Source organism: Pantherophis guttatus, chromosome 4 (genome assembly GCF_059756535.1).
Source record: "Pantherophis guttatus breed Tessera chromosome 4, ASM5975653v1, whole genome shotgun sequence".
Taxonomy (NCBI): domain Eukaryota; kingdom Metazoa; phylum Chordata; class Lepidosauria; order Squamata; family Colubridae; genus Pantherophis; species Pantherophis guttatus.
This window is the reverse complement of record NC_142066.1, coordinates 13,037,074-13,062,239: the sequence shown is the minus strand read 5'-3', so window position 1 is coordinate 13,062,239 and position 25,166 is coordinate 13,037,074. Positions and strand designations below refer to the sequence as shown.

Below are 25,166 nucleotides of genomic sequence, written 5' to 3'. Positions count from 1 at the left end.
ATTAAACGTTGTGGTTAAAACCAGGAAGTAACCCATTTTTTACCCTCTGCACATGCGCAGAAGGATTTGCGCATGCGCTGAGGGTCAGTGCATGCACTTCCGAACCGCTAAGGAAGGTAAGTAGATTTCACCCCTGCCGAAAAGGTCCTTTTCTTTCTGGAACCTTCCATTATAACAGAAGATGAAGGTGCTCTTCTACCATGAGCAATGGAGACAATTAAATAGACCAGTGGTTCTCAACCTTTTCCTCACTGCGAACCCCTTTTAAATACTTTTTGTGTCCACAGACCACCAAGACCTAACTCAAGATTTAAATCATAACATTTCTTCAAGCCTTCATGGACCCCGCCCTCCCCACAATGACATCACAATCCTCAGGGGTCTGTGGACCATAGGTTGAGAACCACTGGAACAGATCATAAGGATTCTTTTCATACCTGGTGATAATCTCTTGATGCTGAAGTCCTGATCAATACTTAATGAGCAGTGCTAATTGGCAATAGCAATCGCTCTTAGATTTATATACCGCTTCATAGTGCTTTTACAGCCCTCTCTAAGCGGTTCACAGAGTCAGCCTATTGCCCCCAACAATCTGACTCCTCATTTTACCCACCTTGGAAGGATGGAAAGCTGAGTCAACCTTGACCCTAGTGAGATTCGAACTGCCGAACTGCAGCTAGTGGTCAGCTGAAGTAGCTTGCAGTTTAGGTTTAGGTTTAGGTTTATTTGATTTGTATACCGCCCTACTCCCGAAGGACTCAGGGCGGTGAACAGCCAACAATAAAATACATAAATACAAAAAATTTAAAAACCCGATAAAATCAAATTAAATCATTTTGGCCCAGACAGATTAAAACACCCCAATAATTTAAAAACAGATTAAAATTTACATATTTAAAAAGGGAAGAAATTAGGCCAAGCCCGCCTGATGGAATAAAAAGGTCTTCACAGCACGGCGGAAGGAGCGCAGATCCGGGATCCTCCGTATCTCCGGGGGGAGCTCATTCCAGATGGTAGGTGCCCCCACAGAGAAGGCTCTCCCCCTAGGGGCCACCAGTCGACACTGTTTGGCTGACGGCACCCGGAGGAGTCCCTCTCTATGAGAGCGTACTGGCCGGTGGGAGGCTATTGGTGGTAGTAGGCGGTCCCGTAAATAACCAGGTCCTAAGCCATGGAGTGCTTTAAAGGTGGTAACCAAAACCTTGAAGTGCACCCGGAAGACCACCAGGAGCCAGTGCAGCTCGCGCAGGAGAGGTGTTACATGGGAGTGCCATGTCGCTCCCATTACCATCCACGCGGCCGCACTCTGCACTCTGCAGTACTCTAACCACTGCACCAACTCGCTCTAATTAGGTTCATCTATCAAACATTGGCAATAAGAAAGAAGTCCTACTCTTTTATACCCAGGCTTTTTTCTCTGAGTCCCGTGAACATCATTCAATAAAATATAATTTGCAAAGAATAGGCTGTCATTCCTTCATCAAAATGGCCATGACTTCATTCTTCGCCATGTTAAGTAATCCAGATGCTAAATGAATATTGCAGCTATATCTACACAGAGATATCTCTTTAATCAGGAATGAAGTAGATTCAAAAGCTGTGATTCTAAGTCGGTGGCTGATGGCCATGCAACAACATTGTTAGCTTTATGCCTTATAGTAATAGATCACAAATGGAAACAAACATAAAGCAACCAGAACAGGGCAGGACAATAAAGAAGGAGAGAAGCAACCTGGAATTAAGGAGAAACTTCCTTAACAGTGAGGACAATTAACCAGTAGAACAGCTTGCCTTCAGAAGTTGTGGGTGCTTCATCACTGGAGGTTTTTAAGAAGAGACTGGACAGCCACTTGTCTGAAATAATATAGGGTCTCCTGCTTGAACAAGGGGCTGGACTAGAAGACCTCCGAGGCCCCTTTCAGCTCTATTCTGATTGATATTGTGCAAGATTGTCCACAATGTGTGTTCTCTGGTTCCTTAGAAGAAGTGCCTGAAGGAACACCAGGTGATCTCCTAGATAGCTGAACGGGACATCCAGTTATGAGGCCACTGGCATACACCCTTAGAAGTTTTCTATACAATTACATGGATTGTGTGTACATGTTTACCTCTCTTTTGTTGTGTTCTCGTCATACGCTAAATAATAAATAGATCACAGGAGCTTCCCATCAACTCCTTTATCCTATGATCATCACACAGTTTTCCATTAAGAAAAGAAAACTGGTAATCTATCGATGGTACTTTTTCAAGAGGCAACTGGACTTTCTTTGTTTGTTTTTCTTTGAAGACGTTTTGATGCTCAACCCAAAAGCTGAAGAACGTCTTCAAGGAAAAACAAAGAAAGTCCAGTTGCCCCTTGAAAAAGCATCTTTGGGACAACCATGACCTCAATGACCCCCATATATCCCCATAGCCAGTGGTGGGATTCAACTGGTGCAACAACCAGTTCACACGCAGTGCATTTTGAAAAAAGCTCTAAAACTTACCTTCTACTGCAGCCCTGGTGAGTAAAACAGCTGAGGCATGGCAATCCACTCTGCCATGCCTATCAGCTGGGCTTCAAACAAAGGAAATATAGGCCAGTATAGAACAGGGGTGGGCGGGCGGGCGGGCCCAGCTGATTGTCGGAGTGAACCGGTTTGCTCTCGGCTGATCGTCAGAGTGAACCGGTTCGCTCTTAGCTGATCATTGGAGTGAACCGGTTCACTCTCAGCTGATCGTCGTAGTGAATCAGTTTGCTCTCAGCTGATCATCGGAGCTACTGGTTCGCCTGAACCGGCTGATTCCCACCCGTGCCCATAGTTATTTGTAACCTATCAATTAACCCATTGTTTTTCTCCATCTTTGTTAAGATAGACTTATTAAGACAATCTGCACAATAGCCTTGGAGATGGATTCTGAAGCTCCGAAGCTGGATGCTTCTGACAGGACATCAGAGTAATTTTCCAACACTTGTCAAGAAAGGCTATGCCATGAGATTTGAGAGACCTGGAGTCTTTCTTTCTAAAACTTTCCTCACTGCCTCCTTGACTTCATTGTTCCTAATGGTGTAAATGAAAGGATTTAACACTGGGGCGACCATGGTGTACAGTATAGAGACAGACTTCAACCTACTGAAGGAAGAGTTCTTGACAGTAGGTCTTAAATAGACAAAAAAGACGGACCCGTATAAAATGCAGACCACAACCAGATGGGACGCACAGGTAGAGAAAGCCCTCTGCTGCCTGATGGTTGAAGGCATTCGGAGAATGGTGGAAATGATGAAGAGGTAAGAAATGAGAGTGAAAAGCAGAGAGGACATAATCACAATCACCGTAACTAGGAAACCGAGTACTTCGATGACTTGAATATCTCCTCCTGCAATCTTCAGCACGGGTCCCACATCGCAGTAGAAATGGTTGACGATGTTAGTTGTACAGTAGGGTAGGTCTGCTATCATCACTATCTGATAAAGGATGGAGAAAAAACCTCCCAACCAGGCACCTATGGCTAGTTTAAGACAGACCCCAGAAGTCATGATCGTACCATACCTCAAGGGATAGCAGATGGCTAGGTACCTGTCCAAGGATATCAAAGTCATGATAAAAAATTCCGTGACCCCAAAGAGGAAGTAGAAGTACAGCTGTGTTATGCAGCAGTAGAAACAGATGGAATTCTTTGCCGAGACATAATTGACCAGCAGTTTAGGAATAAAAGCAGTGGTGTGTCCAATGTCAATGCAAGAAAGGTTGCTAAGGAAGAAATACATGGGCTTCTGGAGATGGCGGTCCAAAATTACCATCACAATGATGAGCCCGTTGCCCATCAGACACAAGAGGTAGAGCAGAAAGATGCCTGCATGCATCACACTATCCATTTGTCCTACCTTTGGCAATCCGACCAGGATAAACTCTACCGCTCTCGTACAGTTGGTCAAATTCATGTTCTCCTACAAAAAGGGAAAATGTGGAGTCTTCACTGAGTCAGTCTTTAGCTACATTTCTAAACATCATTTTCATGAATTGCTACTGTGTTTGCAGGACATAAAATATACTAGGATATTTAGCATGACAAGGGCAGCTGTACCATTGCCAAGACTTACTTTACTGGAATCTCAGGTGTTTCACTTAAAATATTATCTATCCTTCTAGCTTTTGCATCTTCTGTAGGTGGAAAATATTGACGGACAAAATACCGAGCGTGATGGAAGATGTTGAGAACATTAGGAGAACATTGGTAGGTGGAAACTCGTCTGGATACGTGACGCAGATATGTTGCTGAGAGAAAGAAAATGAAGAAGGGTGAATGGATAAGCCACTAGGAATGTAAGATTACAACGTTCAACAAATAAGAAATGTGTTGAGATGTTGAAGAACAACAATGAAGAACATCCCATCAAATCAACAATAAGATTCATGGTTTTTTTTTTTGCAAAGTTTGTTTATTTTTTAAAACACACAGACAAACATACAATGCATCTTTTCTGAACAGAATATTGGCCCGGTTTTGAATTTGTACAGATTTTTGTTCATCTTTATATATTCAATTTTTCTCATATCTTTTATTTTCTCTAAATTTAAAAAATCAATATTACCCTTCATCTTAACATCTCATCCTAGTATAATTCCTTTTTTCTTTTCCCTCCTTAAAATTTAAACCCCTAAATTTAAATTCACAGAACATAATACAATCCCCAATTATTTCCTTAAATTCTCTTATTCTGCTCACCAATAATTCTTTTATCAACTATTCCAAATAATACATTTCAACAGTTAAACATATTCAATAAAGAAAAAAATTCAATTAAATATCAATCTTACTTCAATACCTCTAATTTTAAATTCAAATTAACATAATACAATTGCCAACTATTTTGTTAAATTCTCTTGTTCCAATCTCAAATAGTTTTTTCTTTATCAACTGTTCCAAATAATACACTTCAATATTTTTATAACATTTTTATAAGGACCAGTTAAATATATCTAATTAATCCATAATCTAATACCCTAGTAGTCATTTCCCCATATTCCTCTTGCTTTTCTTTCTCCCTTCCCATCTTTATGTTTTCTTTTCTTTTCTTTTTCTATCCTTCTTCTTTTTTGTATTTTAAAATCCTGAACTCTCTTTTCCCTTTTTCTTATCTTTCCACTGTTAGTCCCAATGTAATAATTTTGTTTTTTTAAATCATAAACTGTTTTATTTTGCTGTATCTTTCCCATTATCTTCCATCCCTTTCCCCTTTTTCTTATTTTCTCACTGATAATCCCAGTGTGATCATTTAAGTTTTTTATATTCTTTCTATTCCACCCTCTTTTCTTTTTTCTTTTGTTTCTTTCCCCTTTTTCTATTTCTTCCATTGTTAAGCCCAATGTAATTTTTAAAGTTCTCCTTTTTATTATTGCTACCCAAATAATCATTTAAATTTTCATAATCAGTCTCAAGATGAAAAAGAAACAACTAATGAGGAGCAAGAAAAAGAGACTGATAATAAAGAAGAAGACAAAGACAAGGAGACTGAATAAAATTCATGGTTTGTAGGCATCAACATTAGTTGTGGTTTGTAGGCATCAACAGTTTGTAAATGAATATTTGAGAAATTCCCCTCCCTCTGGATAATCTTGGTTTTATCCTAAACTACAGAAAGAACCCAAATAAAATACGTTCACATATACATACCCAAGTATTCTTAGTAATAAGAAGTCAAGCTCATCAACACTGAGAGATTGTTCTCCATTTCAAGCTGAGACAAGAAAAGCAGCAACGGAAGCATCTATTAATTATATTTCAAAATAAATGTCTTCTTACAACTTCTCAGTGGAGATTCTAGATCCACAAACAGGAAAAATCAAATTTTGGTAGATTTCAAAGGAACATTTTATCCACTCTGATTTTAAAAAAAAATGCTTTACCTAGTATTTTAAAGCCTTTTCTGCACATTACATCATAGACCTGAATAGTTATGGAGTGATTTTTGAATAGAATCTTGGGATAACATCTCGTGAGGAATTCGTCTCTTAATTTCCCATGTGAATACAGACATGATGCTAGGAAGATACTATGTTGAATCACTGTGGCATTATATAGTTAAGATCAGTGATGAAATCCAATTTTTTTTTACTACTGGTTCTGTGGGCATGGCTTGATGGGTGCAGTGTGGCTTGGTGGGTGTGGCTTGGTGGGCATGGCAGGGGAAGGATAGTGCAAAATCTCCATTTCCACCCCACTCCAGGGGAAGGATACTGCAAAATCACCATTCACTCCCCACTCCTGAGGGAAGGATATTGCAAAATCTCCATTCCCACCCCATTCTGGGACCAGCCAGAGGTGGTATTTGCCGGTTCTCAGAACTACTCAAAATTTCCATTGCCAGTTCTCCGAACTGCTCAAAATTTCCGCTACCTGTTCTCCAGAACCTGTCAGAACCTGCTGGATTTTACTCCTGGTTAGGATCAAATATTAACCTTTGCTCCACAATTACTCATCTTTTGTGTATGATTACATCTGCAGAGTCTTTCAAGGACACTAAATAATAATTTTCCTATCCTATGAAATCTTCTCTCTTTCCTATTTAGCTTCTTCTCCATTCACCTTGCCACTAATACAATTTTCTTTCAAAAATCACCTTCAAAGTTGGGATCCTTCCTTCAACCAAATTGTTTTCCAACACCTCCTTTAAAACACATGGTGGCAACCATGAGATAACTTGAGTCTCATCAGGGGACACACATGACCTTCTGTGGCAGATATCCTCTCTGAACCATTTCCTGTGGTTTGTCTTCCTTCTACCCCCAAATCTATATGTTAGAAGATAAGCCCTTTGCGAAAGGAAAGAATATGTAGCTTCTAAGTCTCTGTTGCAGCGAAGTTGGCAGCAAAATCTCTGAAGGTGTCTACACCAGCTTTGAAGTTCTCCAAAGATTATTTTGGGAGGGTTGAGTACCCAAATTCTTAATCTGAAAAAAATGTGGCAATTCTTCTTCTTCTTCATCATCATCATCTCACTTCTAAGTATGTATTTACTTCCTGACAATGGTAGATTTGGACTGGGCGTGTCTTCAATTCTTTAGATTCCTTCAAATCAAGTCAATTCCCTGCACGTTTTCCTACAAATTGACAGTAAATTATACCCTGGAAATTACAGAACTGAAGTATTCAATTGAAACAAAATCATCCTCCCTCCCTCTCCCTCCCTCCCTCCCTCTCTCCCTCCCTCTCTCTCTCTCTGTCTGTGTGTGTGTGTTTGGTGATGAACATAATAGAAAGAATATAAAACTGGAAATGAATTTACACAGGATAGCCCTCGTAATTAGAACTGATGTTTGAAAACAGCAAGTAAGTAGATCCAAACAGCACTAAGGTTGCATCTGAAAAGAGGGAGTAGGATTTATTTGTCTACCTCTCCAACTCATCTCATGAATTGTCTATTATTTTCCATCCAGGAGGAAGCACAGGACAATCGGTAAAGCAAACAACTGGCATTGTGACTGTTACTGAAGGACAACCCATTTATCTCAATTGTTCTTATGAAGCAGTGTTTGGTGGCACACATTACCCATTCTGGTACACTCAGTCTCCTGGTCAGCCTCCAAAATACCTTTTGGATTCACGTTGGAAAACAGCTGAAAGGTTTGAAGCTACTCACAATGCCGATGAAAATGGGAAAAAGGGAACTTTCAACATGCATAAACCAACCATCCAATTGAAAGACTCTGCTATCTACTTTTGTGCCTTCAAAGACACAGTGAGACAAAGTAGATGAGAAGCCAACAAAAAAAGGCACAAAAGGGAAGAAAAGCAGCGAAGGCAGAGGTGAAATGTTCTCGGTTTGGACCGGATCGCCCGATCCGGTAGCGATGGAGGCAGGTGGTTTGGAGAACCAGTAGCAAAAATCCCTGCCCCCCACCCACATTGCTGAGCTGTGCAATCATCAGAAGCTTTTTTTTAATTTTTAAAAGCATTTTTTCTACAACCTCTTTGGCCGAAAAAATGCTTTTCAAAGTAAAAAAAAAAAAAAGCCTCTGATGATCGCGCGGCTCAGCTGGGATCATCAGAGGCTTTTAAAAGCATTTTTTCTACAACCTTTTCGGCCGAAGAGGTTATAGAAAAAATGTTTTTAAAAGGAAAAAAAGCCTCTGCCGATCAGGCAAGTCAGCTGGGATCGTCAGAGGCTTAAAAAAAAAAAAGATCTTCAGAGGCTTTAAAAAAAAAAGTATGCCTCTGCCGATCAGGCAAGTCAGCTGGGATCGTCAGAGGCTTTAAAAGCATTTTTAGAGGTTGTAGAAAAAATGGTTTTAAAAGTTTTTTTTAAAAAAAGTTGACCACGCCCACTCAGTCATATTACCCCCCCTCCACCAAGCCACGCCCACAGAACCGGTAGTAACAAATTTTACATTTCACCACTGAGCAAAGGTGAGCTCAGAAATGAAAATTCCAATAGTTCCTCTGAGATGAAGGGTTTTTCTTTTTTTGTTTGTTTGATTTATATGACGCCCTTCTCCGGAGACTCAGGGCGGCTTACAATGCGTTAAGCAATAGCCTTCATCCTTTTGTATATTTATACAAAGTCAGCTTATTGCCCCCACAATCCGGGTCCTCATTTTACCCACCTTAGAAAGGATGGAAGGTTGAGTCAACCTTGAGCCTGGTGAGATTTGAACTTGCAGTAATTGCAGGCAGCTGATGTTAATAACAGTGCTTTAGTCTGCTGCGCCACCAGGAGCAGACTAATTAAACCAAGGTTAATTGAAGCTTGCAATGGAAGTGAGAGGTAGGAAAATTGGATATTTCTGGTCACTCAAAAATGAAGAAGGACCACCTGGGAAAATATCTGATAATGGTTATCTAACCATTTGGGACCACTTATCTCCATAGTCATGCAAAGAAGTCTTTCATGTCATTTAGGTTCTAGAATTGTGAGTTGTTCATTCAACACTGGGATTCATCTTTCCATTTTTATTCCTTTCAGACTCTAAAATGTTTCCAACTCACATTTCATATATGAAGAACATCTCTCTTTATCTCTGTCTCTCTGTCCTTCTCTCCTATTTATTCTACAGGTTCCCTCTCCATTCACCTGGCCAATAATAGATTGTTCTTTCAAAAATCACTTTCAATGCTGGATCCTTCCTTCAAACAATTAATTAATTAAGTAAATAAGTAAGTAAGTAATTAAGTAATTAATCTATTACTTAGGTAGTCCTTAATGGGTCCAAGTCTACATGGAGAGAAGTAAGCAGTGGGGTACCACAAGGTTCTGTCTTAGGCCCAGTACTCTTCAATATCTTCATAAACGACTTAGATGAGGGACTAGAAGGAGAACTTACCAAATTTGCAGATGATACTAAGATGGCAGGAATAGCTAACAGCCTAGAAGACAGATGTCTTCTTGACAGACTTGAACACTGGGCCTGATCTAACAAAATGAAATTCAATGTAGAGAAAAGGAAAGTCCTTCACTTAGGTAAGAAAAACCAACAGTACCCATATAAACTCAATGAAAACAGGCTTAATAGCAGTGACTGTGAGAGGGATCTTGGAGTCTTAGTGGACAACCAACTAAATATGAGCCAGCAGTGTGCAGCGGCAGCTAAAAAAGTCAATACAATCCTAAATTTCATTAACAGGGGGATACAATCAAGATCAAGTGAGGTACTATTACCACTCTATAAAGCCTTAGTAAGACCACACCTAGAGTACTGCATCCAGTTTTGGTCACCACACTATAAAAAAGATGTTAAGACTCTAGAAAAAGTGCAGAGAAGAGCAACAAAGATGATGAGGGGAGATTAACATATGGAGAATGGTTACAGGAACTGGGCATGGCTAGTCTAGTGAAGAGAAGAACCAGGGAAGACATGATAGCAGTCTTCCATTATTTGAGAGACTGCCACAGAGAGGAGGTGGTCCAAAGCACCTGAGGGACAGACAAGGAATAATGGATGGAAACTGATCAAGGAGAGATTCAACCTGGAAATAAGGAGGAACTTTCTGACAGTGAGAACAACCAACCCATGGAACAGATGTTGCCTTTGAAAGTTGTGGGAGCTTCATCACTGGAGACTTTCAAGAAAAGATTGGACTGTCATTTGTCAGAAATGGTGTCGGGTCTTCTGCTTAGGTGGGGGGGGGATTGGAGTAGATGCCCTACAAAACAGGTCTTCAAACTTGGCAGCTTTAAGACTTGTGGACTTCAACTCCCAGAATTCTCCAGCCATTCTCCAGCTTCTCCTTCATTGCTGGCTGGAGAATTCTGGGAGTTGAAGTCCACAAGTCTTAAAGCTGCCACGTTTAAGGACCCATGACCTACAAGATTCCTTCCAACTCTGTTAATCTGTTATATGTTTTGCTAGACATACTTTAAAACACATGGTGGCAACCTTGAGATAACTTGAGTCTTACCAGGAGACACACATGATCTTCTCCAGTTCTCTGAACCATTTCCTGTGGTTTGTCTTCCTTTTACCACCAAATTTACATGTTAGAAGACAATTCCTTTGCGAAAGGAAAGAATATGTAGCTTCTAAGTCTCTGTTGCAGCAGAGTTGGCAGCAGAACCACTGAAGGGGTCTACACCAGCTACCCAAATTCTCAATCTGAAAAAAATGTGGCTTTTCTTCTTCTTCATCACAATTGTCGCCTCACTTCTAAGTATGTATTTATTCCTAATAATAAAAGAGTATAGGTTTTGGCTGGGCATGTTTTCAATTCTTTAGGTTCCTTCAAATTCAAGCTGATTCCCTGGAAGTTTTGCTACAAATTGGCAGTAAATTATCTGCAGGAAATTACAAGAGTTGAAGTATTCAGTTGAAATGAAATCTCTGTCTCCGTCTCTCTCTGTCTTTCTCTCTGTCTTTCTCTCTGTCTTTCTCTTTGTCTCTCTCTCTCTCTGTGTGTGTGTGTGTGTGTCTGTCTCTGTGTGTGTGTCTGTGTCTTGTGAGGGGCATGATGGAAAGAATATAAAACTTGTAAGGAATTTAGGCAGGGTAGCCCTCATAACTAGAATTGATGCTTGAAAGGAGCAAGAAAGTAGGTCCAAGGAGCACCAAAGTTGCTTCTAAAAAGAGGAAGGATCTACTTATCCACCTCCCCAACTAACCTCATGACTTCCCTATTATTTTCTGCCCAGGAGAAACCACAGGACAGTCGGTAAAGCAAACAACTGGCATTGTGACAGTTACTGAAGGACAACCCGTTTATCTCAATTGTTCTTACGAAGCAGAGTTTAGTGCCACACATTACCCATTCTGGTACACTCAGTCTCCTGGTCAGCCTCCAAAACACCTGTTGAATTCATATTTGAAAACAGCTGAAGGCTTCCAAGCTACTCACAATGCCGATGAAAACAGAAAAAATGGGACTTTCAACATGCAGAACCCATCCATCCAATTGAAAGACTCTGCTGTCTACTTTTGTGCCTTCGGAGACACAGTGAGACAAAGTAGAGGAGAAGCAAACCAAAAAGGTCCAAAGGGGGAGAAAGGCAGGAAAGGTGAGCTCAGAAATGAAAATTCCAATAGTTCCTTTGAGATTTAAAGTCCATGAACGTAGTTGGACGTAATCCAGATCAATTTTGCAATGGAACCGAAGTGTAGGAAATGGGATTAGCTGATGTCACTCAGTGTCTGATCCCAAAGAGAAGCATCACCTGGACAGAGATGATGAAAAATGTTGTCTTATAAGTGCTCTGTGCTTAGAGCTCAAAGCATTGTTAGAGACCCCACACACCCACTTCACAGTCTGTTTCTGTGGCTCCCCTCTGGGAGGAGGTTTCGAAGTATTTCTAGCAGGATTACCAGATTCTGTAACAGCTTTGTTCCCTATGCCATCCGTCTGGCAAACTCGCAAGATTCCTTTCTCTTGCAAGATACACATATACATCCGAACTAGACTGTTTTTTCTCCATGTCATATAATATATGTGGATATGTGCATAATTATATATGTATGTATGTATGTATGTATGTATGTATGTATGTATGTATGTATTTGTGCATACATGCATTTATTTATTGATCTTTTTATTGATCTTTTTATTGATTTATTTTGTCATGTTCATGCAGTGTACATTAGAGGTGGAGACCCTTTGAGACTTGTATGTAATGGGATTTCATTTTAATATATGCCAATTACTGTACATTCAAAATGACAATAAAGTTATGAGCCATTGGGGCAGAATGGTTTGAGTGCAGTACTGCAGGCTTCTTCTGCTGCCTGCCGGCTGCCTGCAATTTGGGAATTCAAATCTCATCAGGGTCAAGGTTGACTCAGCCTTCCATCCTTCCAAGGTGGGTAAAATGAGGACCCAAAATTGTTAGGAGCAAAATGCTGACTCTGTAAACTGCTTAGAAAGGATTGTAAAGCAGTATATAAGTGCTACTGCTATTGCTACTATTCTATTCTATTCTATTCTATTCTATTCTATTCTATTCTATTCTATTCTATTCCATTCCATTCCATTCCATTCCATTCCATTCCATTCCATTCTATTCTATTCTATTCTATTCTATTCTATTCTATTCTATTCTATTCTATTCCTATTCCACTCCACTCCACTCCACACTCCAATCTGCATTCTATTCTATTCTATTCTATTCTATTCTATTCTATTCTATTCTATTCTATTCTATTCTATTCTATTCTATTCTATTCTATTCTATTCTATTCCTATTTCTATTCCTATTCCTATTCCTATTCCTATTCCTATTCCTATTCCTATTCCTATTCCACTCCACTCCACTCCACTCAACACTCCAGTCTGCATTCTATTCTATTCTATTCTATTCTATTCTATTCTATTCTATTCTATTCTATTCTATTCTATTCTATTCTATTCTATTCTATTCTATTCTATTCTATCACATCCCATCCCATCCCATCTCATCCCATCCCATTATCTGCTTTCTGATCACTCAAATAGTCATACCACATTCAGACACCATGTGGCAGTACTGAGATGCCACAGCTTTACCCTTCTCTTCTTAAAAGCCAGATGTTGAGTTTCCTATGGAGCTTTGAGCTTTGTGGTCATCACCGCCCACATCCATTGGCTTGCAGTATTGTACCTAAGATACTTTAGAAAAAACCCATTTACCTTGAGAAGACATCCGCTGGTTGCCATATATCTTTCTCATCCACCAAAATAGTGGATCAGGACTCCACCAATCCTTCAGATCTATTTTTGGGTGTTTGGATCTCCTCTCCTTCCTCCATTCCCTCATCGGGGTATACATTGGGTTCATCCTTTGTCTCTTAAGTAAGTTATTGCTTTCTATACTTTATGAATATATTATGTATTTATTTCCATTTCATATGTTAGACCATAGTGTTTGGCTGGGCATACAGTATCTTCCCTTGTTTAGGTTCCTTCAAATCAAGTAGATCCTTTGGAAGAGTTCTTGGAAATGGATAATAAATTATTTTCAAGGATTTACAAGAACAAGAACAGATGTCATCTGTTTGCCCAGTGTGTTTGGTGGTGGGAATGATGGAGAGAATATAAATCTGAGAAGGGATTTCTACAAGGAAGCCCTCATAATTAGCATAATATTTGCAGAGAAAGTTGGTCCCAGAAACACTCTGGTTGCTTTTGAAAAGAGGGAGAAGGATCTACTGGTCCACCACTCCACCTCAACTCATGCCTTCTTCATTATCTTCTGTTCAGGAGGAAGCACAGGAAAGACATTGGACCAAACATCTGGCACTGTGATTGTTATTGAAGGACAATGGGTCTCTCTCAATTGTTCCTATGAAGCAGAATTTGGTGGGACGAATTACCCATTGTGGTACATCCAACCTCTTGGTCAACCTCTTAAATTACTTTTGGCATCTTATTTGAAAAATTCTCAAGGATTCCAAGCTACTCATGTTCCCCTTGAAAACAGAAAAGGGACTTTCAATTTGCAGATACATGCCTGTCAGCTGAAGGACTCTGCTGTCTACTTTTGTGCCTTCAGAGACACAGTGAGACAAAGTAGATGAGAAGCCAAAAAAAAAAAAAAAAGACACAACAGGGGAAGAAAAGCAGTGAGAGTGAACTCAGGAATGAAAATTCCATTAGATCCTTTGAGATTAAGGTCCATGAATGTAGTTGGACTTAATCCAGATCAAATTTGCAATGGAAGTGAAAGGTAGGAAATTGGGATGTTTGTGGTCACTCAGTGTCTAATACCAAGAAGGACCACAGGGGAAAATAGAAATTGTTATCTAATCATTTGGAACCACTTATCTCCATAGCCATGCAAAGAAGGTTTTCATGTCATTTAGGTTCTAGCATTGTGAGTTGTCCATTCAACACTGGGATTCATCTTTCCATTTTTAACCCTTTCAGACTCTAAAATGATTCCAACTCACATTTTATATGAGCCTGAGTGGCGCAGCAGACTAATGGTACTGTTAAAAGGTAGTATTTAGCTTCCAGCTGCCTGCAATTACCGTGAGTTCAATTCTCACCAGGCTCAAGGTTGACTCAGCCTTCCATCCTTTCTAAGGTAGGTAAAATGAGGACCCGGTTTGTGGGGGCAATAAGCTGACTTTGTCTAAAATATACAAAAGTATGAAGGCTATTGCTTAACGCATTGTAAGCCGCCCTGAGTCTCCGGAGAAGGGCGGCATATAAATTAAAATAATAATAATAAAAATTATATGAAGAACATCTTTCTCTGTGTGTGTGTCTCTGTCCCTCTGTCTCTTTCTCTCCTATTTATCCTCCAAGTTCCATCTCCATTCAACTGGTCAATAATACATTGTACTTTCAAAAATCACCTTCAGTGCTGGGATCCTTCCTCCAACCAAATTGTTTTCCTACACCTACTTTAAAACACATGGTGGCAACCTTGAGATAACTTGAGTCTTACCAGGAGACACACGTGATCTTCTCCAGCTCTCTGAACCATTTCCTGTGGTTTGTCTTCCTTTTACCACCAAATGTACATGTCAGAAGACAATTCCTTTGCGAAAGGAAAGAATATGTAACTTCTAAGTCTCTGTTGCAGCAGAGTTGGCAGCACAACCTCTGAAGGGGTCTACACCAGCTACCCAAATTCTCAATCTGAAAAAAATGTGGCTTTTCTTCTTCATCATCACAATTGTTGTCTCACTTCTAAGTAAGTATTTATTCCTAATAATAAAAGAGTATAGGTTTTGGCTGGGCATGTTTTCAATTCTCTAGGTTCCTTCAAATCAAGCTGATTCCCTGGAAGTTTTGCTACAAATTGGCAGTAAATTATCTGCAGGAAATTACAAGAGTTGAAGTATTCAGTTGAAATGAAATCTCTGTCTCCATCTCTCTCTGTCTTTCTCTTTGTCCCTCTCTCTCTCTCTCTCTTTGTATGTGTGTGTGTGTGTGTGTGTGTGTGTGTCTGTGTGTGTGTGTCTGTGTCTTGTGAGGGGCATGATGGAAAGAATATAACACTTGTAAGGAATTTATGCAGGGTAGCCCTCATAACTAGAATTGATGCTTGAAAGGAGCAAGAAAGTAGGTCCAAGGAGCACCAAAGTTGCTTCTAAAAAGAGGAAGGATCTACTTATCCACCGCCCCAACTAACCTCATGACTTCCCTATTATTTTCTGCCCAGGAGAAACCACAGGACAGTCGGTAAAGCAAACAACTGGCATTGTGACAGTTACTGAAGGACAACCCGTTTATCTCAATTGTTCTTACGAAGCAGAGTTTAGTGCCACACATTACCCATTCTGGTACACTCAGTCTCCTGGTCAGCCTCCAAAACACCTGTTGAATTCATATTTGAAAACAGCTGAAGGCTTCCAAGCTACTCACAATGCCGATGAAAACAGAAAAAATGGGACTTTCAACATGCAGAACCCATCCATCCAATTGAAAGACTCTGCTGTCTACTTTTGTGCCTTCGGAGACACAGTGAGACAAAGTAGAGGAGAAGCAAACCAAAAAGGTCCAAAGGGGGAGAAAGGCAGCAAAGGTGAGCTCAGAAATGAAAATTCCAATAGTTCCTTTGAGATTTAAAGTCCATGAACGTAGTTGGACGTAATCCAGATCAATTTTGCAATGGAACCGAACTGTAGGAAATTGGATTAGCTGATGTCACTCAGTGTCTGATCCCCAAGAGAAGCATCACCTGGACAGAGATGATGAAAAATGTTGTCTTATAAGTGATCTGTGCTTAGAGCTCAAAGCATTGTTAGAGACCCCACACACCCACTTCACAGTCTGTTTCTGTGGCTCCCCTCTGGCAGGAGGTTTCGAAGTATTTCTAGCAGGATTACCAGATTCTGTAATGGCTTTGTTCCCTATGCCATCCGTCTGGCAAACTCGCAAGATTCCTTTCTCTTGCAAGATACACATATACATCCGAACTAGACTGTGTTTTTTCTCCATGTCATATAATATATGTGGATATGTGCATAATTATATATGTATGTATGTATTTATGCATACATGCATTTATTTATTGATCTTTTTATTGATCTTTTTATTGATTTATTTTGTCATGTTCATGCAGTGTATATTAGAGGTGGAGACCCTTTGAGACTTGTATGTAATGGGATTTCATTTTAATATATGCCAAGTACTGTACATTCAAAATGACAATAAAGTTATGAGCCATTGTGGCAGAATGGTTTGAGTGCAGTACTGCAGGCTACTTCTGCTGCCTGCCGGCTGCCTGCAATTTGGGAATTCAAATCTCATCAGGGTCAAGGTTGACTCAGCCTTCCATCCTTCCGAGGTGGGTAAAATGAGGACCCAAAATTGTTAGGAGCAAAATGCTGACTCTGTAAACTGCTTAGAAAGGATTGTAAAGCAGTATATAAGTGCTACTGCTATTGCTACTATTCTATTCTATTCTATTCTATTCTATTCTATTCTATTCTATTCTATTCTATTCTATTCTATTCTATTCTATTCTATTCCTATTCCACTCCACTCCACACTCCAATCTGCATTCTATTCTATTCTATTCTATTCTATTCTATTCTATTCTATTCTATTCTATTCTATTCTATTCTATCCTATTCCTATTCCTATTCCTATTCCTATTCCGATTCCTATTCCTATTCCTATTCCTATTCCACTCCACTCCACTCCACTCCACACTCCAGTCTGCATTCTATTCTATTCTATTCTATTCTATTCTATTCTATTCTATTCTATTCTATTCTATTCTATTCTATTCTATTCTATTCTATTCTATTCTATTCTATCCCATCGCATCCCATCCCATCCCATCCCATCCCATCCCATCCCATCCCATTATCTGCTTTCTGATCACTCAAATAGTCATACCACATTCAGACACCATGTGGCAGTACTGAGATGCCACAGCTTTACCCTTCTCTTCTTAAAAGCCAGATGTTGAGTTTCCTATGGAGCTTTGAGGTGACCTCACCACCAACCACATCCATTGGCTTGCAGTATTGTACCTAAGATACTTTAGAAAAAGAACCTATTTACCTTGAGAAGACATCCGCTGGTTGCCATTTATCTTTCTCATCCACCAAAATAGTGGATCAGGACTCCACCAATCCTTCAGATCTATTTTTGGGTGTTTGGATCTCCTCTCCTTCCTCCATTCCCTCATCGGGGTATACATTGGGTTCATCCTTTGTCTCTTAAGTAAGTTATTGCTTTCTATACTTTATGAATATATTAAGTATTTATTTCCATTCCATATGTTAGACCATAGTGTTTGGGCTGGGCATACAGTATCTTCCCTTGTTTAGGTTCCTTCAAATCAAGCAGATCCTTTGGAAGAGTTCTTGGAAATGGATAATCAATTATTTGCAAGGATTTACAAGAACAAGAACAGATGTCATCTGTTTGCCCAGTGTGTTTGGTGGTGGGAATGATGGAGAGAATATAAATCTGAGAAGGAATTTCTACAAGGAAGTCCTCATAATTAGCATAATATTTGCAGAGAAAGTTTGTCCCAGAAACACTCTGGTTGCTTTTGAAAAGAGGGAGAAGGATCTACTGGTCCACCTCTCCACCTCAACTCATGCCTTCTTCATTATCTTCTGTTCAGGAGGAAGCACAGGAAAGACATTGGACCAAACATCTGGCACTGTGATTGTTATTGAAGGACAATGGGTCTCTCTCAATTGTTCCTATGAAGCAGAATTTGGTGGGACGAATTACCCATTGTGGTACATCCAACCTCTTGGTCAACCTCTTAAATTACTTTTGGCATCTTATTTGAAAAATTCTCAAGGATTCCAAGCTACTCATGTTCCCCTTGAAAACAGAAAAGGGACTTTCAATTTGCAGATACATGCCTGTCAGCTGAAGGACTCTGCTGTCTACTTTTGTGCCTTCAGAGACACAGTGAGACAAAGTAGATGAGAAGCCAAAAAAAAAAAAAAAAGACACAACAGGGGAAGAAAAGCAGTGAGAGTGAACTCAGGAATGAAAATTCCATTAGATCCTTTGAGATTAAGGTCCATGAATGTAGTTGGACTTAATCCAGATCAAATTTGCAATGGAAGTGAGAGGTAGGAAATTAGGATGTTTGTGGTCACTCAGTGTCTAATACCAAGAAGGACCACAGGGGAAAATAGAAATTGTTATCTAATCATTTGGAACCACTTATCTCCATAGCCATGCAAAGAAGGTTTTCATGTCATTTAGGTTCTAGCATTGTGAGTTGTCCATTCAACACTGGGATTCATCTTTCCATTTTTAACCCTTTCAGACTCTAAAATGATTCCAACTCACATTTTATATGAGCCTGAGTGGCGCAGCAGACTAATGGTACTGTTAAAAGGTAGTATTTAGCTTCCAGCTGCCTGCAATTACCGTGAGTTCAATTCTCACCAGGCTCAAGGTTGACTCAGCCTTCCATCCTTTCTAAGGTAGGTAAAATGAGGACCCGGTTTGTGGGGGCAATAAGCTGACTTTGAATAAAATATACAAAAGTATGAAGGCTATTGCTTAACGCATTGTAAGCCGCCCTGAATCTCCGGAGAAGGGCGGCATATAAATTAAAATAATAATAATAAAAATTATATGAAGAACATCTTTCTCTGTGTGTGTCTCTGTCCCTCTGTCTCTTTCTCTCCTATTTATCCTCCAAGTTCCATCTCCATTCAACTGGTCAATAATACATTGTACTTTCAAAAATCACCTTCAGTGCTGGGATCCTTCCTCCAACCAAATTGTTTTCCTACACCTACTTTAAAACACATGGTGGCAACCTTGAGATAACTTGAGTCTTACCAGGAGACACACGTGATCTTCTCCAGCTCTCTGAACCATTTCCTGTGGTTTGTCTTCCTTTTACCACCAAATGTACATGTCAGAAGACAATTCCTTTGCGAAAGGAAAGAATATATAGCTTCTAAGTCTCTGTTGCAGCAAAGTTGGCAGCACAACCTCTGAAGGGGTCTACACCAGCTACCCAAATTCTCAATCTGAAAAAAATGTGGCTTTTCTTCTTCTTCATCATCATCGTCTCTCTTCTAAGTATGTATTTACTTCCTAACAATGATAGACTATAGGTTTTGGTTGGGCATGTCTTCAATTCTTCAGGTTCCTTCAAATCAAGTCCATCCCTTGGACGGTTTCCTAAAAAATGGCAGTAAATTATTCCTGGAAATTACAAGAACTGAAGTATTCAGTTGAATTGAAATCTTTCTCTCCCTCCCTCCCTCCGTCCCTCTCTGTGTGTGTGTGTGTATGATCAGTGTGTTTGATGATTGGCCTGATGGAAAGAATATAAAACTGGGAAGGAATTTATACCGGGTAGCCCTCATTATTAGAACTGAAAACAGCAAGAAAGTAGGTCCAAGGAGCATCAAGATTGCTTCTAAAAAGAGGAAGGACCTTCTTATCCACCTCTCCAACTAACCTCCTGAATTCCCTATTATTTTCTGTCCAGGAGGAAGCACAGGACAGTCGGTAAAGCAAACAACTGGCATTTTGACTGTTACTGAAGGACAACTCGTTTATCTCAATTGTTCTTATGAAGCAGGGTTTAGTGGCACACATTACCCATTCTGGTACATTCAGTCTTCTGGTCTTCCTCCAAAACACCTTTTGGATTCATATTTGAAAACAGCTCAAGGATTCCAAGCTACTCAGAAGACCTATGAAAATGGAAAAAAGGGAAGTTTCAACATGCAGAAACCAACCATCCAATCGAAAGACTCTGCTGTCTACTTTTGTGCCTTCAGAGACACAGTGAGACAAAGTAGATGAGAAGCCCACAAAAAAGGCACAAAGGGGGAGAAAAGCAGTGAGGGTGATCTCAGGAATGAAAATTCCATTAGGTTCTTTGAGATTAAGGTCCATGAATGTAGTTGGACTTAATCCAGATCAACCTTGCAATGGAAGTGAGAGGTAGGAAATTGGGATATTTGTGGTCACTCAGTGTCTAATACCAAGAAGGACCACAGGGAAAAATAGAAATTGTTATCTAATCATTTGGAACCACTTATCTCCATAGCCATGCAAAGAAGGTTTTCATGTCATTTAGGTTCTAGCATTGTGAGTTGTCCATTCAACACTGGGATTCATCTTTCCATTTTTAACCCTTTCAGACTCTAAAATGATTCCAACTCACATTTCCTATGAAGAACATCTCTCTCGGTGTGTCTCTCTGTCCCTCTGTCTCTTTCTCTCCTATTTACCCTCCAAGTTCCTTCTCCATTCACCTGGCCAATAGTACATTCTTGTTTCAAAAATCACCTTCAATACTGTGATTCTTCCTTCAACCAAACTGTTTTCTTACTTCAGGAATTGAAGTATTCAGTTGAAGTGAAATCTCTGTCCCTCTGTCTCTCTCCCTCTCTGTCTCTGTCTCTCTCTGACTTTCTCTCTGTCCCACTCTCTGTCTCTCTGTGTCTCTCTTTTTCATTGTCTTTCTATCTCTGTCTCTCTCTTTGTCTCTCTCTCTCTTATTTATCCAGTTTTCCAGTTTTATTTAAGGTTGATTTCCGAAAAGAGGGAGAATGACTTACTTGTCCAACTCTCCAATTTACCTCATGAATTCTCTATTATTTCCTGTCCAGGAGGAAACACAGGACAGTCAGTGAAGCAAACGACTGCCATTGTGACTGTTACTGAAGGACAACCCGTTTATCTTCATTGTTCTTATGAAGCAAGGTTTAGTGGCTCATACGTCCTATTCTGGTACATTCAGTCTCCTGGTCAGCCTCCAAAATACCTTTTGGATTCGTATTTGAAAACAGCTGAAGGATTCCAAGCTACTCACAGTGCCGATGAAAACAGAAAAAAGGGGACTTTCAACATGCAGAAACCATCCATCCAATTGAAAGACTCTGCTGTCTACTTTTGTGCCTTCAGAGACACATTGAGACAAGGTAGAGGAGAAGACAACAAAAAAGGCCCAGTGGGGGAGAAAAGCAGCGAAGGTGACCTCAGAATTGAAAATTCCAATAGTTCCTTTCAGGTGAAGGTCCATGAACGTAGTTGGATGTAATCCAGATCAACCTTGAAATGGAAGTGAGTTGTAGGAAATTGGGATATTTCAGTGTCTGATCCCATGAAGAAGGACCAACTGGGAAAATATCTGATAATGGTTATCTAACCATTTGGAATCACTTATCTCCATAGTCATGCAAAGAAGTCTTTCATGTCATTTAGATTCCAGCATTGTGAGTTGTCCATTTAACTCTAGGATTCGTCTTTCCATTTTTAACCCTTTCAGACTCTAAAATGATTCCAACTCATGTTTCTATGAAGAACCTCTTTCTCTCTCTGTGTCTCTCTGTCTCTTTCTCTCCTATTTACCCTCCAAGTTCCTTCTCCATTCCCTCTCCTGGCCAATAATACATTGTTCTTTCAAAAATCACCTTAACAGATTAACAGAGTTGGAAGGGACCTTATAGGTCATCTAGTCCAATCCCCTGCTTAAGCAGGAGACCCTATACCAGTGATGGCTAACCTTTTTTCTGTCGCGTGCCAAAAGTGGGGGAGCATGGGAGGGTTGCGCACGAGTGTCCCCACAACCATAATTCAATGCCCCCACGCCCTGCACATGTGCGCGCGACCCCTCCGTACTCCCACTTTTGGCACACGACGGCAAAAAGGTTACCGGTGGGCCTAGTAGGCCTGTTTTTCTAAGAAGGCCTCTGCAGCCTGGGGAGGGTGAAAATGGCCTGTCAGCCTCCAATCTTTCAATGCTTGCTTGTCGGCTGCCATGGTAACGGGGGGGGGAGGGGGTCTTACTAGTCGGGGAAGCGTGCTGGAGAATCTTAACTGCAGTCCTGTGCCTTTGAAGCTGCTATCTGCTGACATTCCAGATTGATGACACTGCCAGATGTGTGATTCCACCTGACCTCTGGAAGACCTTTGGATTGGATGATTTACGCTGGACAGTTGGGAGGGGATGCTTTCTATATGTGATTTTCGCGCCTACTGTTTCAGATTCTGCTTTTCGTGGTTGCGTTCACTTCAATTTTCAGTAAAAGTACCTTTCTCTATAAACAATGGAGTTGGGGTCATTCTTTCTTGAACTTTGAAGGAAGCACACCTGAAATGGCCTTCCCCTCCCCCACCAGAGGACCTCCAGAGGCCGGAAATGGCTTGTTTCCTGACTTCTGGTGGGCCCAAAAGGCCCGAAAATCAGCTGGCTGGCGCACATGTGCATGCTGGAGCTGAGTTAGGGCAACACTCATGTGCCCACAGATATTGCTCCTCATGCCATCTGTGGCACGTGTGCCATAGGTTCGCCATCTCGGCCCTATACCATTTCTGACAAATGGCAGTCCAATCTTTTCTTGAAAGTCTCAAATGATGAAGCTTCCACAACTTCCAAAGGCAAGCTGTTCCATTGGTTGATTGTTCTCACTGTCAGAAAGTTTCTCCTCATTTCTAGGTTGAATCTCTTCTCAGTCAGTTTCCATCCATTATTCTTTGTCTGGCCCTCAGGCGCTTTGGAAAACACCTTGACCCCCTCCTCTCTGTGGCAGCCCCTCAAATATTGGAACAGCGCTATCATGTCTCCCCTGGTCCTTCTCTTCACTAGACTTGACATGCCCAGTTCATGTAACCGTTCTTCATATTTTTTTAGTCTGCAGTCCCCTAATCATCCTGCTTGCTCTCCTCTGCACTTTTTCTAGAGTCTCAACATCTTTTTTATAGTGGGGTGACCAAAACTGGATGCAGTACTCTAGGTGTGGTCTTATTAGGGCTTTATAGAGTGGTATTAGTACCTCACTTGATCTTGATTGTATTCCTCTGTTAATGCAATTTAGGATTGCATTGGCTTTTTTGGCTGCTGCTGCACACTGCTGGCTCATATTTAGCTGATTGTCCACTAAGACTCCAAGATCCCTCTCACAGTGACTGCTATTAAGCCTGGTTTTCTCCAGTTTATATGAGGGTTTTTCTTACCTAAGTGTAAGACTTTACTTTTTGCTACATTGAATTTCATTTTGTTAGATCGGGCCCAGTGTTCAAGTCTGTCAAGATCTATCTGGATCTTAAACCTATCTTGTAGAGTGTTAATGATTCCTGCCAGATTAGTATCATCTGCAAATTTGGTGAGTACCTTCAGTGCTGGGATCCTTCCTCCAATCAAATTGTTTTCCTACACCTACTTTAAAACACATGGTGGCAACCTTGAGATAACTTGAGTCTTACCAGGAGACACACATGACCTTCTCCAGCTCTCTGAACCATATCCTGTGGTTTCTCTTCCTTTTACCACCAAATTTACATGTTAGAAGACAATTCCTTTGCGAAAGGAAAGAAAATATAGCTTCTAAGTCTTTGTTGCAGCAAAGTTGGCAGCAAAACCTCTGCAGGTGTCTACACCAATTTGAAGTTCTCCAAAGATTATTTTGGGAGGGTTTAGTATTCAAATTCTTAATCTGAAAAAATGTGGCTGTTCGTCTTCTTCATTCTCATCATTTCACTTCTAAGTATGTATTTATTCCTAATAATGGTAAGAATATAGGTTTTGTCTGGGGATGTCCTCAGTCCTTTAGATTCCTTCAAATCAAGTCCATTCCCTGGAAGTCTTCCTGGAAATTGGCAGTAGATTATCTCTGGGAAATTACAATAACTGAAGTATTCATCTGAAATGAAATCTGTGTGTATGCATGTGTGTTTGTGTGTCTGGGTGTGTTTGCTGTGTTTGGTGATGGGCATAATGGAAAGAATATAAAACTGGGAAGGAATTTATACAGGCTAGCCCTCATAATTAGCACTCTTATTTGAAAACAGCAGGCGAGTAGGTTCAAGCAGCACCAAGACTGCTTCTGAAATGCAAGGAAAAGATCTACTTCTCCACCTCTCCAACTAACATCCTGAATTATTTATTATTTTGTGTCTAGGAGGAAGCACAGGACAGTCAGTGAAGCAAGCAACTGCCATTGTGACTGTTACTGAAGAACAACCCGTTTATCTCCATTGTTCTTATGAAGAAGAATTTACTAGTAGCTCATATATCCTATACTGGTACATTCAGTCTCCTGGTCAGCCTCCAAAATACCTTTTGGATTCATATTTGAAAACAGCTGAAGGATTTGAAGCTGCTCTCAGTGCTGATGAAAACAAAAGAAATGGGACTTTCAACATGCAGAAACCATTCATCCATCTGAAAGATTCTGCTATCTATTTCTGTGTCTTCAAAAACACAGTGAGACAAAGTAGATCAGAAGCCAACAAAAAAGGCCCAAAGGGAGAGAAAAGCAGCGAAGGTGAGCTCAGAAATTAAAATTCCAATAGTTCCTTTGAGATGAAGGTCCATGAACATCATTGGACATAATCCAGATCAACTGTGAAATGGAAGTGAGAGGTAGGAAAATGAGATATTTGTGATTGCTCAGTGTCAGATCTCATGAAGAAGAACCACCTGGGAAAATATCTGATAATAGTTATCTAACCATTATCTCCATAGTCATTCAAAGAAGGGTTTCATGTCATTTAGGTTCTAGCATTGTGAGTTGTCCATTCAGCACTGGGATTCATCTTTCCATTTTTAACCCTTTCAGACTCTAAAATGATTCCAATTGTCATGACATACGGAGAACATCTTTCTCTTTGTGTGTCTCTGTCCCTCTGTCTCTTTCTCTGCTATTTATCCTCTATGTTCCTTCTCCATTCACCTAAATAGTACATTTTTCTTTCAAAAATCACCTTCAATGCTGGGATCCTTCCTTCAACCAAAATGTTTTCCAACACCTACTTTAAAACACATGGTGGCAACCTTGAGATAAGTTGAGTCTTACCAGGAGACACACATGACCTTC

At 40.3% G+C, this 25,166-nt stretch overlaps 2 protein-coding genes across 2 annotated transcripts; one reads left to right on the top strand and one right to left on the bottom strand.

The window, feature by feature from the left end:
• Window positions 1-2,965: 2,965 nt before the first annotated feature.
• Window positions 2,966-3,922, bottom strand: LOC117658790 (olfactory receptor 6X1-like). The gene has a single exon (XM_034406890.2). It carries the CDS (start codon window positions 3,920-3,922, stop codon window positions 2,966-2,968), a length of 957 nt encoding a protein of 318 aa, XP_034262781.2.
• Window positions 3,923-14,940: 11,018 nt separating this feature from the next.
• Window positions 14,941-22,395, top strand: LOC117657571 (uncharacterized). The gene is made up of 4 exons (XM_087891748.1): window positions 14,941-15,079; window positions 15,551-15,913; window positions 20,958-21,411; window positions 22,212-22,395. Exons 1-3 carry the CDS (start codon window positions 15,034-15,036, stop codon window positions 21,386-21,388), a joined length of 840 nt encoding a protein of 279 aa, XP_087747874.1. The 5' UTR covers window positions 14,941-15,033; the 3' UTR covers window positions 21,389-21,411; window positions 22,212-22,395.
• Window positions 22,396-25,166: the final 2,771 nt, after the last annotated feature.

What these genes read in the sequence shown, in the direction of transcription:
- LOC117657571 (XM_087891748.1), top strand. Translation starts at nt 15,034, where the DNA reads ATGTGGCTTTTCTTCTTCATCATCACAATTGTTGTCTCACTTCTAA. An exon ending in AATTGTTGTCTCACTTCTAA is followed by an intron (nt 15,080 to 15,550) that starts GTAAGTATTTAT and finishes TTTTCTGCCCAG; the next exon opens with GAGAAACCACAGGACAGTCG. An exon ending in GGGGGAGAAAGGCAGCAAAG is followed by an intron (nt 15,914 to 20,957) that starts GTGAGCTCAGAA and finishes TTTCCTGTCCAG; the next exon opens with GAGGAAACACAGGACAGTCA.
- LOC117658790 (XM_034406890.2), bottom strand. Translation starts at nt 3,922, where the DNA reads ATGAATTTGACCAACTGTACGAGAGCGGTAGAGTTTATCCTGGTCGGA.